At 42.6% G+C, this 15,887-nt stretch overlaps 1 protein-coding gene across 3 annotated transcripts in view; it reads left to right on the forward strand.

Annotated features, from left to right (window-relative positions):
• oga (O-GlcNAcase) overlaps window positions 1-15,887 on the forward strand; it is a 46,158-nt gene that overhangs the window by 28,568 nt on the left and 1,703 nt on the right. For all 3 annotated transcript variants that reach the window (XM_063071418.1, XM_063071419.1, XM_063071420.1), the window contains 5 exons: window positions 2,425-2,510; window positions 3,457-3,561; window positions 8,644-8,732; window positions 9,835-10,027; window positions 13,741-13,900. In XM_063071418.1, coding sequence (XP_062927488.1) covers window positions 2,425-2,510; window positions 3,457-3,561; window positions 8,644-8,732; window positions 9,835-10,027; window positions 13,741-13,900 — 633 coding nt within the window. The remainder of the gene's footprint in view (window positions 1-2,424; window positions 2,511-3,456; window positions 3,562-8,643; window positions 8,733-9,834; window positions 10,028-13,740; window positions 13,901-15,887) is intronic.

Raw genomic sequence — 15,887 nt, forward strand, 5'->3', positions numbered from 1 at the left:
GTTCAGATTTTCAGATGGCTCCTTGATCAGCCTATTCAATCGGAATCATTCAATCATCTGCTGAAAGAGTGCTCCTTGTAGACCGGTTCCTCCCAAACTACCTGTCCTATCAGCAATGTCAGTAGCAATAAGAACTGTTATTTGTCCAAGTAAGCTTGGAGCCTTTGTCAACTGTAAATTCTATAGCATTGAAGCATGGGTTTGGTTAAAGACATTCCATGAAGCTTATTTGTGGAGAGGTGAAGTCTTTGATGTCTGTCAGAAACCTGAGTTGCCTATAGTGTTTACAGTGGAGATGCAGCCTGCTGCCACTGATGAGAGTTGCCCAGTATTGAATGATATCAGAGGAAGAATATATAAAATTAGATGTAGCAATTAGACACTGCTGTTGGTAAACAAAGACCTCCCGTTTTCCTCTTAAAATGTCGTCTTCCCTAACTTTCTAAATTGTTTTTGGTGAATGTGTCTTTTCCTCACCTCTTACTAAATGTTAAATGCTCAGTGTCTGCTTAGAATCTAGAATGGAGAGAGTATTTGCTAAGCCCACCAGAAGTTTCTAGGTTCTGCATTTTATCATGACCTCAGCTCAGACCACATTGCCCTGTGCCTGTTTATTGATGTGTACGGAACAAAGCCACTTTGTCTGACTCAATTACTGACTTGGCTGGTATGTCTGACATATAGTTAACTGTCCAGATTCCAAAGTGCCTTTTATCTGGTTTCCTCTGTTGCTCTGTGATTGAAGCTTTGTATGTAGTCACCCAGCACTGCAGTGGTTTTCAGTCATTCTGCAAAGGTGCTTGACCGGAAGCTAAAGAAATAATCTACTTGGCTATAGTGGAAGCTGAGCTGCAACCAATTCACATCAGATAACACTTCAGTGTTGCTCTTGTTCTGCTCCTCTGTTCACTTCCACTTTTTCCAATCCCATTGCATTACTGTGGTCAGACTTTAATTGTAGGACTGTAGAGGATGTTTACACAGCTAGATTGAACTACTTAGTTGCAAGTAGTTCTGGATCTTTAGGTTCTTAAGGGATCTGTCACATGTATATGCTATGCTAGATTCTGCAGGCTATACGGTTCTGTGTTCCTCTTTCTGTTCGCTTTTGGTGAGGAAGTACAGTGGTCACAGTGCCTTGACTGGTGAAACAGTCACAGTGACAGCACTTGTTCACCTTGGACTGTAAAGTGCTTTGGAGTGGCCCGTGATTGTGAAAGGCCCTATGTGAATGTGAACCTTGATGCTTCTGATAAAGATGAGCAGGGTTGACGTCCAGTCCTTCAACTGGTACACAGATTCTAACTGATCCAGACCACAAAATGGAAAAAGCTTGAGATCTTTAGTGTGTCCATCTTGGATACCTGATGTGTATTTAAGCCAAATTTAGCTTGGATAAACCTGGAACCAAGAGACCTGCCCTGGCTGACAACATTCTGGAGCTTGCTTTGAATGATCACCTCCTTGGAAAACTTTTGGTCAAACCTACTGAAGGCGAAATCATGGAAGGAGCAAGTTGGGCAGGTGGGAATGACAGACTTCATGTGCAGGACCTGACTTTTCCAGCCCTCGGAAGAGCAAGGGTGAGCTTGTGAAGCCATCTCAATTTGTCTACAGGATGCAGCCCTACACTGACCATTATGACTATTTTTCCATGTGGAGGTTTTTATCGTTGGATTTTGTGCGAGAACTGAGAGCTGCCATAGGTCTTTATGGTTCAGCTTTCAATGATTCTGCTGATTAGTTGGTTCACAGTAATGCTTGGCCTATTGAAAGACACAATACTGCAGATGTTGGAATTCAGGAAAAACAATGTTGAATATGTTCAAGATTCCTGGCAGCCTTTCTGGGAATGAAGCATTGCCTCTGTTTTTTCTTTCCATTGGAGTACTTCCAGCACTTTAACATATGAATTAAGGTTTACCTTATATTTGGTCTATAACCAGCATAGGTCAAGTTTTTTTCTGTTTAAACAAACAAATTCTAGTACCAAATGTCATCTGACAAGAGGAGCACCAAAATGTGACTTCATTTAAGGTATTGCTTAGGGCTGCAATGGGACTTGTGGAATACCAATATTTGAGTGTTATTCAAGCTACCCAATGACAATGGAAAAACTTGGGATTATTCCATGCACGTTTTTAAATAAAGCATTTGTAAAGAGCCACAGTAGAAAATTCTCAAGTTGTGGGTGGCACTTGTTTGGTTAATAGATGGCTGTTTCATTTTACTACTTTACAAAATATGGGCAAAAAGAGTGAATCATTACAGCCCTAAATCTTGTAAGAGGTAGTCTAGGTCAGACAGGGCATTTCTTGCTGCGCACTTTTTCTTTCTGTTGAGAAGGTGGTGTATTGCTTTTGCGGAAAAGTAAGACCACAGGAAGCCCCCACGTAACATTCTCCGCTTGGATCTGATCAACAGGGTGTCGTAGTCAATCTTCAGCACAGTTCTTGAGTGGCGACCAAGAACCCTGGGCCTTTAGAGGTGGTCTAGCAGGAGAGTTTCAGGTATTCAACGAATTCCCAATGACTGATTTTGTTTTTTCTTCATTTTGAAAGAGAAACACTGTATAAAAAGCAAGGATTGGTCTGTTGATGGCTAGCTGGTTTTCTGAATAGAATTTGGTACATTTGGTACTGGCACTAATTTGCTTTCTTTTCAGTTAGAAGGAGATGTTGGAATCCCACTGCGCATGCGTGCACTGCAAATTTTAGTTCACGTGGTTGACAGAAACGTTCCTTTGCAGGTTGCGCAACAGTTACTCAGCACTGGCGCAGCGTGCTCAAATCTCGAAGTTCCATGAACAAAGGTGACCAAGTCACAATGAACATTCAGCCTCTTAAAATGTAGGTGGGATGGAGGGTGGGGAATAAATGACCAGGCTTTGACTTCAATAGAAGTACAATTTAACTTGCCTTGCCATTGGTGCCCAATGGGCTCATAGGTGAGTTGATGGATAAAGGTGTTTCTGACTGTTGCTGAATCTTGGTTTTCCCTGAAGGTTCATGGAGCTTCACCGCGCTGTTTTTCTTTTCTCCCCTACAGGTGCTTTTACGCGCAGCCTGCGAAACCGCGCTTGCGAAGAAGCTCTGGGTGCACGGCTTCGACAGCCAGTTAACCCTCTCCAGACCAAACCTCCCCAAAAAAAAAGTTCCTTGCTCCCACCCTTCAAAAGAGATTATTTGACTTTTTTAAAAAAGCTTGTAATCCACAAATTCCATCATAAGTGCAGTGATTTCCACATCTTCACTTATTTGCTGCGGTAGATACTAGTTGGTATTTAGCATGTAAGACATACAATTGATGTCATCTGCTTATTACACAGATGGGTGCCTTACAAGGTGTCTTCAGTAGCAAATGAGTTTGAGATTGGAAGGTATGTTATGTGGAGCAGATACTAATGTCCAAATTCTGATGCAGAACTGTACTGACTAAGCTGTTTATTCTTCGCAGCGTTTATTGCCCATTGATGGGGCAAATGATCTCTTCTACCAGCCTCCACCCCCCATGCCAACCTCAAAAGTCTATGCGATCAGGCCATACTTTCCAAAAGATGAGGTGAGTGTTGTTTCATAATAATGTAATTAAAATCAGTTTTAAAACTAGGGACATTAAGTAAGTTGTTGGTAAGACCACTTGAAGTATTGTGTACAGTTTTGGAAAGACATTGTCAATCAGGAGAGGATGCAGAAAAGATTTCAGAGGATGAAGAGTCTCGACCATTTCTCTCCATACATGCTACCTGACTTTCTGTATATCTGTATAGTTCTGGATATCCATCATCTGCAGAAACTCCTGTGATAAGATTTAAGGGGACACTACCTGGATCAGAGGGTTTGAATTATATGGAGAGCTTGATCATGCTGGATATTTATTCCCCGGATCATAGGGAGGTGAGACGTTGCCTCTTGGAAGTTTATAAAATCTTGTAAGGTGTGGATAAGGCTGGACGATCATAAACTCTTCCCAGGGTTTGAGAGCCCAAAACTACAGGGCACAAAAGCAAGATGAGAAGGGAGATTTAAGAGACCTGAGAGGGAACTACTTTATTCAGAGGGAAGTGGGCACCTGGAATGATCTGTCAGAGGAAGTGGTCAAAGTGGGTACAATGGCAACAATTTAAGAGGCATTTAGATAGGGACACAGTGGGGACAAGGCTTGGAGAGCTATGGGCTGAAAGCAAGGATGCTGTAGTTGGGCTGAAGGGCCTGTTTCCCTGCTGTCTTCCTTTAACTAATCCAAAAAGCATTATTTGTACAGAATGTAACATGGGGATGAGCTGGTGGATACTGAGTACAGTTGTGATAGGCCTGCCCTTTCCATCAGTGATTCACAGTTTGTAATTCAATGCAGGTAACTCCAATTTATTATGTCCATTACACTGCTGAAATTACAGAATGAATTGAGCATAATTACATTAAGCCAAACTGCTCGATGATTATGACTAATGTTAAAATCCTAGCTTTTGTTTTCATGTAAAGTAAGATATAACAACTTTAATTGAGCTACTTTGCTCTGTGAAGCCAGCCATGCGGGAACTGCACAGTCGAGCCACATTCCCCTGGCACGTGACTATAGCGATTTGTCGCAGCATGGTAATTAGCATGTTATTGCTGTCTGTACACAGAAGCCCCTTACACAGAATCTTAATCTATTTTTGCATCAGTTATTCAGTTGCGCTTGAAGCAATTTTTCGACCATTCATTGTGGCACGTCACCAGCTCTTCCACATTTCCCATCATTATTTTAATCCCTCTGCTTATGCATTAATGGGAAGAAAGTATCTTCATAAATGCCTGCACCCTTCGGCAATTTTGACCAATAACAGTATTCACAATTTATAATCTCTTCATACGCTAGAAACTATGCATTATCAAAAGTCCTCTTGACTATCTCTCTTCAGCAGACGTTGTTGTGTTTGGAGTCCTCAAAGCCTACCTGCACTAAATCAGGTCAGATTGGCCTGTTCTTAGCATTCCTACACTGCAAGGAGGATTGTAACCTGGGTTCTGTTAAATCTTCAAAACAGAATGCAATGCAAGTTAATGGGGTGGGACTGGAACTGGGATAATTGGATTTCTCCAAAAGCCTGGCAACATGTTAGCGTAACAGTTGGTGTAATGTTATTACAGACCAGTGACCCAGGTTTAATTCGGCCACTGTTTGTAAGGACTTTGTATGTTCTCCTCGTGACTGTATGAGTTTCTTCCAGGTGCTCCCATGTTCCACAGACACATGGTTAGTAGGTTAATTGGTCACAAGGGTATTGTCGGGCCAGAAGGGCCTGTTACTGTCTGTATCTCTAAATAAAGTGGACTATATGGATTAATGGTTTTGCAGTGACTTTGCCGGAATCAAATCTGGCATGATCTTGGCCCAAAAGCCTGGGCCATTATTGGGCAATTTTCTGTGATCAACGTTCTAACTTCGTCAAGGCAACAGATTCATTGCTGTTTGAGTTGGGAGTCTTTTCTGTTCAGAATATCCAGCAACCTAATTAAACATTGCACCTACACTTGTATTCTGCAATATCAGAAACAAGTGCATCATTCTCTATGTTCTTGACTCCCATTTTGGGAAGAAGCAAAGTTGAACATCTCGTTTCAATGGGACTTTGGACTCCGTACTATTGAAACCCACTGCTTCCATATCTCCAGTGTTTAGTTAATCTGCCTAAAATAGTGATTGCAGGTAAAAGAATTTTGGGAAACCTGGAAGTCTGTGACCAATTTGTCCTCTGACAATGAGTTTACTTGGTAAGTTTGATATTAGATTGGCTAGTCAGTCACCTCTTGAACTTAATGTAACTTTTGAACCAAGGTGCTGGTCACTATTGTAGTGACCCTGATATCTACAAAGTTGTACACATCTAAACTCCATTGCAGTATCCAGGTAATAAATATTAGGATACTTGGAGGACAAGAAATCAAGTTCATTTTCATTCAACCATACACGTGTATACCACCAAACAAAGCAACATTCCTTCAGTGCATATAACTCAAACACATTACACAAAGTAATATTTCCACAAGTGATCAAATAATAAGGTGGATATACAAAGCAAGTAAAAAAGTAAACAGTATAATGTTACTGGTGCTTCATATGTGATAAGATGTGGGTATATTTAGAGCCAGGTAGGTTCTTGATTGGTAAGGAGGTTAAGGATTATGGGGAGAAGGTGGGAGAATGGGATGGAAAAAATAACCAAGAAGAAATGGCCGAGTGGAATGGATGTGCTGAATAACCTGACTGTGCTCCTATATCATAAGAGCTTAATGGTCTTGTGGATATTCGAGACTATTCCAAATCTGGAGTGGGAAAATAATAGCTGGAGAACTCCACAGCTTGAGCAGTGTCTGTGGTGGGAAAATGACAACATTTCTTGTCTGTCCCGATGAAGGGTTTCAACCTAAAACAACAATTCCTTTCCCTCTATTTGCCAATCCAATGGACCGGAGATCCTGTAGCTCCTTTGAGAGATTTCTGGACAGATCTGAGTGTCATCGTTTCATTATTGCCATCTGAAACCTTCTGTGTTACCTTATAATCAGGTTTGCTAATGGATCTGGTTATTGAATTGAGAGCAAAGAGCTATTTGGAGGTTTTGAATTTAGTTAAAATTCTGTCTTCTATTATTTAAAGCTCCGTTACATCCAATCATGCTTTGAACAAAACCTTGTCTCTTGTATTTGGAATTGCATGGGTGTAGCCCCAGACTTCATCAAAGCTATTGTTTATCACCAGCCTTCTCAGTCTTGTGAAGACACTGGGTCTGAGTGTGTATCAACTACACTCAAGTATGAGTTTCTTTTTATTGTAAAGATCTTGATTTGTAACTTCGAGGAAGAATGATTTATTTCGTCAAAACTAAATGTTTGTTCTGTATCTACTCAGTTCAGGTTCTTGTGCTACAAGACGATGGTTAAGACTATACTACCCTTGCCCACTTCTCAGCAATCTCGTCAGTTTGTTGTAAAGTTCTGATCCAGTCCTTTGGTTTGGCTCATTCATTGTTGAGCCCTTTGGTACTTTGTCATATCTTGGCTGATTTCTCACAATGACTGATTTGGATGTTCAACAGCTTGACCATGTGCTCGACCGCCGCGATCCTCTCCAAGTTGGATTGAGAAGTCCCACTACCATTGGCTGTGGGAACTGGAAAGACCCTGAGGACCTTGTTGCTCTGTAATTGTCATTTCCTGGGAAGTGTGTAGTTGGAGAGTGGCAGACGTCCCAGGTGGGAACTGCTACCTGTGTGTCACTGAAATAACTGCGCCGTAAAAGTGTGCATGGAACGGCAGCAGAGCCTTGCTCATTGCTCCCAGGTGGCACTGAAGATCTCTGCTTACGCCTGCAAATGGTCGCTGCTCCTCTTGGAGCTTTATTTCATTACAAATTCACCTCCCATAACTTGGCAGTTTGTGAACTTCATGTCTCGTTTTAATGATGTCTCCTGGATCCTCCTAATGGGGCCACCATTCCTCAGTTGATTTCCAATTCACCAGTTGCTATTTAAGATGCCATAAAATGTTAATGAGCTTGTGCTGCCTTTAGAAGTTAAATAATTTTCCCCAAACTGAAGGCTGCCCTTTCTCCATTGTTCTTGTGCTATCATAAACTATTAGTAATTTTCTGATCTGTAGGTCAGTTACGTCTGCACATCTTTAGTGAAGCAAAAATCTTGGTGCTTTACTGGAGTGCTATAAAATTTGACACAGCCACAGATGACAAAACTTTGACAGGTATGTTTTATGAAGTGCTTAAAGGATAGAGATAAGATATTGGTGTGTGTGTGGGTGGGGGGGTGTCACTTCAGTGTTGCTGGCAGCTGAAAACAGAACTGCCTGTTCTAGAGAAGTTTGGTCTAAAGGAGTTCCAGGTTGAGGGCTGTAGCAAGATGGGATTTGAAGCTGGCAGTGGCGTTCCACAGTAATTTAGGAAAGGGAAATTTAAATACACTGGGAGCCAGTGCATGTTGCTACGCATGGGTGATAAAGTACGATTTAAGATCCCAGTTGCCTCATTGGGAGACTGGAAAGCGAGCCCCAATTCCACAACCTATTTGGGCTGCATTTGGAGTATTCTGTGCAGTTCTGGTCACTGCATTACAGAAAGGATGTGGAAGCTTTGGTGAGGATGCAAAAGATGTTCATTAGGCTTAGAGAATTAAAGGAAAGGTTGGTTAAACTGTTTTCTCTAGAGCATTGGAATCTGAGGGGTAAAATTTGTAATTCTTCCCAGAATGGAAATGTCAAGTACTGGATGAGAAAGCTTTGAAGGGAAAATGAGATGTGCAGGGCATGTTTTTGGACATAGATTGGTAGGTCCTGGAATGGGTTGCCAAGGGTGGTGGTTGTAGTAGTGGTACTTGAGTGACATTTGGACAGGCACATGAACACAAGGAGCGGAGAGATCTGGATCATGTGCAGACAGTTTTGGCAATGTGGTTGGCACAGGCATTGTGGACCGTGAGGCCAGTGCTGTTCCGTATTCTGTACTGGATTGTTTCCATGATGACTCTGGGTGTTGATTTGCTGATTGCTTTTCAGTACATAGGAAAGAATGAAGTGTGTGCATCCCGCAGTATTGTATCAGCCCACATTGAGGCACTATATTAACTGGATTTTCTTTTATTCACAGGCCTCTGTGTATAAAATCTGTAAGGAGATGTATGATGATGAAATGGACGGTGACACAATGTGTGATCAGCCAGATATCATCGGTGACAGGTGAGTATGTGTGGAGAGAGTTCAGTTGTCCCAAAATTTCATCCACTTCGTACTCTTCTAAAGAATTATTCAGGTGCCCAAAGCGAGATTGTCTTTGCCTATTTCATCAAATAGTTGAAGCAAACTGCCCTTTCCATCAATGCTGCGACACCGTAGGCAGAACTCGAGCCCTTCAAATGGTAGAATTCTTTTTACCCTGATGAGTCACCTGACACAGATCTTTTTAAAATTGAAGTTTATTTTCCTCACATCTGAAACGAATGGCTTTTAATGGGGAATGGAGTAGTTGTACATTTGTCTGATGCTGCCGCAGTGGTCTGCTAGCTAGATGCCACTAGTTAACTGTTCAGTGGCACTACCTTGGTTATCAGAATTCTGAATGATGAGTAATCTGTATAAGTGGCTAAGGACCATCTATCTGATACAGCAGAACCACGTTGAGGCCACTGCTTGGGGCAAATAATACTGAGTCTGAGCTTGTCTTCATGTGTCTTCGGCCAAACTGCAAAGTTCGAAGTAAATTTACTATGGAAAGTATATATGTCACATATACAACCTTGAGATTCCTTCACAGTAAACACAAACAAAAGAATAATAAATCTTGAACATGAGATGAAGAGTCCTTGAAAGTGAGTCCATAGGTTGTGGGAGCAGTTCAGTGATGGTGTGAGCCAAGTTTGAGAGGCCTCTGATTTGAGAGCCTGATGGTGGATGGGTGTAGATTGTTTGGGGTTCCTGTTTCTTGCTGCCAAGCATTCTTGTTCCTTTTATTGCTGTTGCCAACAGTAGAGACCTCCAAAAAACATTACCAACAGGAGCAGGAATATGTTATTCACCCCTTCCTATTCAACAACACCATGGTCTATTCAAACACATTTTCCAGCCAATTTGACCAGATCTGGATCTGTCAGTCAGTGGGAGATATCACCCTCTTTTCAAGCTATTCAGTGTTTAAACATCTTGGGCAAATTACCAGAGCAACATTGTCCATTCTTCTGTAAACAACTCCCAGTAAAAGATGGTGTCTATTGATGTTTAGTTATTATGGATGGTGGATGTGAGTATATCTCTGCTCTATTGTGCTGTTCTTGCTGTGTTACAGTTTGGTGGGCGGACTTCTCACACTGAGCCCAGATTACTGCTTCGTGTTGGAAGATGAGGGCAGTATATGTGGCTATGCCCTTGGCACGGTGGATGTGAAACCATATGCTAGAAAGTGTAAAGTTTCCTGGATACCTGCTATGCGGGAGAAATATGTTAAACCAGAAACTAATAAAGAACTCTCAGAACAACAGGTAATTTCTCATTAAGTTGACTTGCTGTAAATTTATTGTTTTAAGAGAAGAAACTGCAACAATTAAAGACATTGGATTCTTGTAAAGGCATGGCTGCAGCAGGCAACTCACAGCCCATCATGTCTGCACCAACCATGCATTAACCTTTCGTTTACACTAATCCTATTTTGTTCCCACATTTCCACATTCCCAAACCCGACTCCCAAGATTTTGCCACTCACTAAAAGACAATGTGCCACAAGAAATTCCATACCCTTTGAAAGCTCTCCTCATGAATTGCCATGGTCCCCTGCCTAGTTGTAGGGGCTGAATACGGTTTGGCCAAATCAATGTTGCATTAAGCTTCTGTCACCTTTGAAGATTTGTGCATTTATACTGTAGACCTCGGCGACCTTGAACCCCCTTTAGAAATGAACGATATATTTCACTACTTTATTTTTTCTATACCTTGCATATATTTTAATTTAGTTTTTATTATGTATCTCAATGTACAGGTGCTCCAAAACATTTCACGGCATATGCCAGAGATATTAAACCTGATGCAAATTCTTAATTTTCCAACCAAAATACATGATTTTGCGCTATTAAATTTAATCACTTACATTGCCAACCCACCAGACTGTCCAGACCTTATTTGCCTGTCCTGGAGTTTTCGTTTCTGGTATTGTAGCCAATGAACCTAATTCAGGGTCATATACCCTTCTACAAGCTGGAAAAACAACCATTCACTGTGCTTTGCTAAATTATCAGGAAGATTTCCCCTGTGTCACCAACTGGCCTCTTTTAAATTATGGGCTTTTGTTTGGCTAGTAAGATTGCTTGTCATCAGTTGCTTTCTGAAAGTCTTTATCTGCATGAAGCTTGTTCTCATCAGCACAATGCTGGAGGGAACTAAAAGTCTGGTGGCATCTGTGGAAGGGAATAATCATTGTTTCAGGTCAAGACCCTTCATCTGTTTATTCCTGTCCAGAGATGCTGCTGACTTGTTGAGTTCCTGCAGTATTATGTGTGTGTTGTTCAGGATTTCCAGCACCTGCAGAATCTGTTTTTGTCTAAATCGACATCTGGTGCTTTATCATATTTTGAAATTTTGCCTCTAGACTCTATAAAGTTCAGTCGCTATTTTGCAGTGGTGTTGAGTAAACAGCCATGTTCATTGTTCTTTGTGGCAGAAAGCTTGGCCAAACACTGGTCTTTAGTTATCATCTTCGTGAACTTCCCTTTCAGTGCTACAAGCCTGCACAGCATAATTGCACCATGTGACCAATTAACCTACTAACCTGTAGTATTTGCAATATGGAAGCAAACTAGGCCACCCGGAGGAAGCCCATGTGGTCACAGGGAGATGGCAGTGGAATTAAACCTGGGAGACTGGAGCTATAATAGTGTTACATTAATTGCTACACTCATGTGCCACCCAAAATTTTTGTTGCCGTAACTTGGTGTACTTCTATTCTTTGATGCTTAAGAGGTTGGAGTTTGATCAATCTTCATGCCTTTCGGTGTCTTCCAGCACTCAAAAGACATCCACATTTCACACTTGGTATTAGCCAATCCATTGATGTCTGAAGGGGGCAGTGAGTACAGTCAGTTAGGGAAGAGGCTGCAGAGTGTGACCTCCAAAAGTAATTTCTGCATTATTCCCACGTGCTAGTCGGGGCAGTAACAGGGTGGTAGCACAGATGAATGAATGGGTAAGGAACTGGTGAAAGGGGCTGGGTTTCTGATTTCTCGATCATAGGGATCTCTTGTACATATAGGATGGTTACACCTGAATTTGATTGGGACCATTCATTATACTTGCAGGTGACGGGAGTTGTATACTCGCCCCTGAACAGTAGCTGGGATGCAGGATATAAATGTCAATGGGGAAGTAGAAAAAAGGCATGAATAATCACGCGGAAATTTCAATGTGCAGGTAGTTTAGGAAAATCAGGTTGGTGCTGAATCTAGAGAGTAAATTTGTAGAATGCCTGAGATGACTTTTTAGAGCAGCTTGTGGTTAAGCCCACTTGGGGAATCAGCTAATCTGCAGTGGGTGTTGTGTAATAAACCAGATTCAATTAGGGAGCTAAAGGAAAGGAGATAGTGATCATAATATAATAGGTTCCACCCTGTAGTATGAGAAGATAAATCAGATATATCTGTATTACAGTGAAGTAAATGGTTCCTTAAGCTTGTCATAGCTGGGCTGAGTAGTGGGGATGAGCTCCTTTACCCATAAAATGCTCCCAATGGCTTGTATCTCAAATGGCCTCTGACAACCAAGTTCGGTTTCTGACCTTCACGTGTGGCTTAGCTACTAAGCCTAGCAGAACTGACAGGAGAAGGGGCAAATGCAGGTTAATGAGGCATTAAAACCAGTTGCTTTGGGTAGATGGAGCTCGTCAGCTGTAGATGGCAGCTTTATTAGAAGGAAGACTTGATCATAAAACCACAGTTGCCTTGCGGCTATACCCACTCATGGGGAAGACCAGAAGTATACCCTGGGGAAAAATCCGGATCTGGATTCCCTCAGGCAGTTGTACATTGAGTTCAATGCTGACTGGCAACACTTTGCGTTGTTGCTGTGCCAGACTGTATTGGTCCCTACCATTCCTTTGGGTTCATCAGCTGCTTGGTGAGGGGGAGCCTGCTGCATGGGCTATAGCTTGCTCTCCGTATTGTACTGCCCTAGCTCACATATCATGTAGATGGCTAGGACACAACGTCCATCGTTGACCCTGATCAATAGAGGGCCGATGTAAAGGAATGAGAGAGGAGCGGTTTGAGGTTGATTGGAAGGGGACACCAGTAGGGATGATGGTGGAACGATAATGGCTGGAGTTTCTGGGGGCAGTCCCCACATGCAAGAGAAATACATCTCAAAGAAAAGTATTCTAAAGGCAGCATAAAAGGAAAAGGAAGAGCATATAACAAAAATTGGTGGGACGTTAAGAGGATTGGGAAGCTTTTTTTTAAAAAAAAACAGGCAACTAAAAACGTGAGAGAAAAGAGGAAATATGAGGGTAAGGTAGCCAGGAATATCAGAAGATACCAGATGTTTATTCAGATAGATCACAATTAAGAGGTGATAAGATATTGGTCAGACTACACTTGGAATATTGAGCAGTTTTGGCTCCTTATCTAAGAATGTAGTGGTATTGGAGAGGGTTCAGAGGAGATTCAGGAGAATGATTCCAGGAATGAAAGGAAACGTTTGGCTCTGGGCCTGTACTGTTTGGAGTTCAGAAAAATGAGGAGGGGGTGGGTGGGTGTTCTCAGTGAAACCTATCGAAAGGCCTACATAATGTGGATGTGGAGAGGATGTTTCCTATAGTGAGTGAGTCTCGGACCAGGCTCAGAATAGAGGCACGTCCATTCAGAAGAGATGGGAAGGGATTTCTTTCACCAGAGGGTGATGAATCTGACTTCATTGGCCAAGCTATTGAATATATATAAAGGGAAGGTTGATAGGTTCTTGGTTAGTTATGGCGTCAAAGGATGTGGAGAGAAAAAAGGCAGGAGAAAGGAGCTGAGAAGGATAATAAATCAGCTATGATTTAATGGTGGAACAGACTTGATAGGCTGAGTGGCCTAATTTTGCACCCTTGTTTTATGGACTGTGCTGACTTTCACTTAAGTTTTATAGAATCTTTGCCATTACTCATTCTCTGTCCTGCTAAACAGTTACACTGAGTGAGCCTTTAACTTCTTGTCTTTGCTTCCCTCAGAAAATGATGCTGAGCTTCCATGAAGAGCAGCAAGGATTGCCAGAAAACTTCCTCGCCACCTTTCCCTCGCTAATTAAAGTGGATGTCCACTCGAAGGTGACAGACCCAAGTGTGGCTAAAAGTATGATGGGCTGTTTGCTTTCTTCCTTAAAAGCCAATGGTAAGGGCCAGTGTCTCCTTTACTGCAACTGCTCTGTAGGTGGTTCAGTAATCTCCTGGGTATTCATTGTTTCCCGGGGCAGGCTGTTTGCTAAGTTGGTATAATTTAAAAATTTCAAATAGAATTAAAGTAGTAAGTTACTGTGTAATTCATTACTTCACAGTATTTCAATGTTATTGTGTAATACTGTTGTCTGACTTTAAATACCGGTTTTCTTAAGGAAGCTAGGAACCCCAAAAAGGTAGGAAGAGAGCGGTGAACTGGGTGCAACACACATCAAAGTTGCTGGTGAACGCAGCAGGCCAGGCAGCATCTCTAGGAAGAGGTACAGTCGACATTTCGGGCCGAGACCCTTCGTCAGGACTAACTGAAGGAAGAGCTAGTAAGAGATTTGAAAGTGGGAGGGGGAGATCCAAAATGACAGGAGAAGACAGGAGGGTGAGGGATGGAGCCAAGAGCTGGACAGGTGATTGGCAAAAGGGACATGAGAGGAACATAGGACAGGAGGCCTAGGGAGAAGGAAAAAGAGGAGGGGGGGAACCCAGGGGATGGGCAAGGGGTATAGTCAGAGGGAGAAAAAGGAAAGAGAGAGAAAGAATGTGTGTATATAAATAAATAACGGATGGGGTACGAGGGGGAGGTGGGGCAATAGCGGAAGTTAGAGAAGTCAATGTTCATGCCATCGGGTTGGAGGCTACCCAGACGGAATATAAGATGTTGTTCCTCCAGCCTGAGTGTGGCTTCATCTTGACAGTAGAAGAGGCCGTGGATAGACATATCAGAATGGGAATGGGACGTGGAATTAAAATGTGTGGCCACTGGGAGATCCTGCTTTCTCTGGGGGACAGAGCGTAGGTGTTCAGCAAAACGATCTCCCAGTCTGCGTCGGGTCTCGCCAATATATAGAAGGCCACATCGGGAGCACCGGACGCAGTATATCACCCCAGCCGACTCACAGGTGAAGTGTCGCCTCACCTGGAAGGACTGTCTGGGGCCCTGAATGGTGGTGAGGGAGGAAGTGTAAGGGCATGTGTAGCACTTGTTCCGCTTACAAGGATAAGTGCCAGGAGGGAGATCAGTGGGGAGGGATGGGGGGGACGAATGGACAAGGGAGTCGCATAGGGAGCGATCCCTGCGGAATGCGGGGGGGGGGGAGGGAAAGATGTGCTTAGTGGTGGGATCCCGTTGGAGGTGGAACTGGGTGGCTTGTTTAGTGCTGGGGCCTATTTGTTGTATGTTGAAAATAGAAACCTGTGCAATATTTCTGTGTGGATTTCCCCTGGTTGCTCCAGTTTCCTCTGATCGTCAAAAGATGTACCATTTGGTAGGTTAGTTGGTCATTGTAAATTGTCCCAGGATTGGGCTCGGATTAAGTTGGGGAATTACTGGGCAGCATGGCTCCAAGGGCTGATTCCGCACTGCATGTCAATAAATAGTTTATCATTATCTGTTGCTAGAGCTATCAGACCAAAATTCATTCAAAGTTTCAGAGTACATTTATTATCAAAGTATCTATGCAGAATATAATCCTGTACGAAGCCACAAAGCCATTTAAACCCATCAAAACATCAAATACCTAACGTGCGAGAAAAGAACAAATCATGCAAATCAAAAATAACACAGAATATTGAACATCAAACCACAGTCCACAAATGACAGCTACCAAGTCAGTTCAGCTTAGTGACCGCAGGCCTCAGCTGTAGAGCCACTTCTGCACTGAATAGCCTTGATCAAATTGCGCAAGTAACAAACACATGGAGCATGAACTGCAGATTCCTCCAAAAATGAGTTCACAACTGTGGAGCATGTTCAGTGCTGAGGACATTAAATATCAAACTGCAAAATCCCATAGCCATGAGCTGCGCCAAGGCAATCGAATGGGCCACCTTCCTCTGGCAGTGGTGAATGGGAGATCAGTCACACGTAGGCAGATTGCACCAAACCTCCGCTCATCTTCAGCTCTTGTTCTCGTTACAATCTTGCTCAA

This window comes from Mobula hypostoma, chromosome 19 (genome assembly GCF_963921235.1).
Source record: "Mobula hypostoma chromosome 19, sMobHyp1.1, whole genome shotgun sequence".
NCBI classification, from domain to species: Eukaryota; Metazoa; Chordata; class Chondrichthyes; order Myliobatiformes; family Myliobatidae; genus Mobula; species Mobula hypostoma.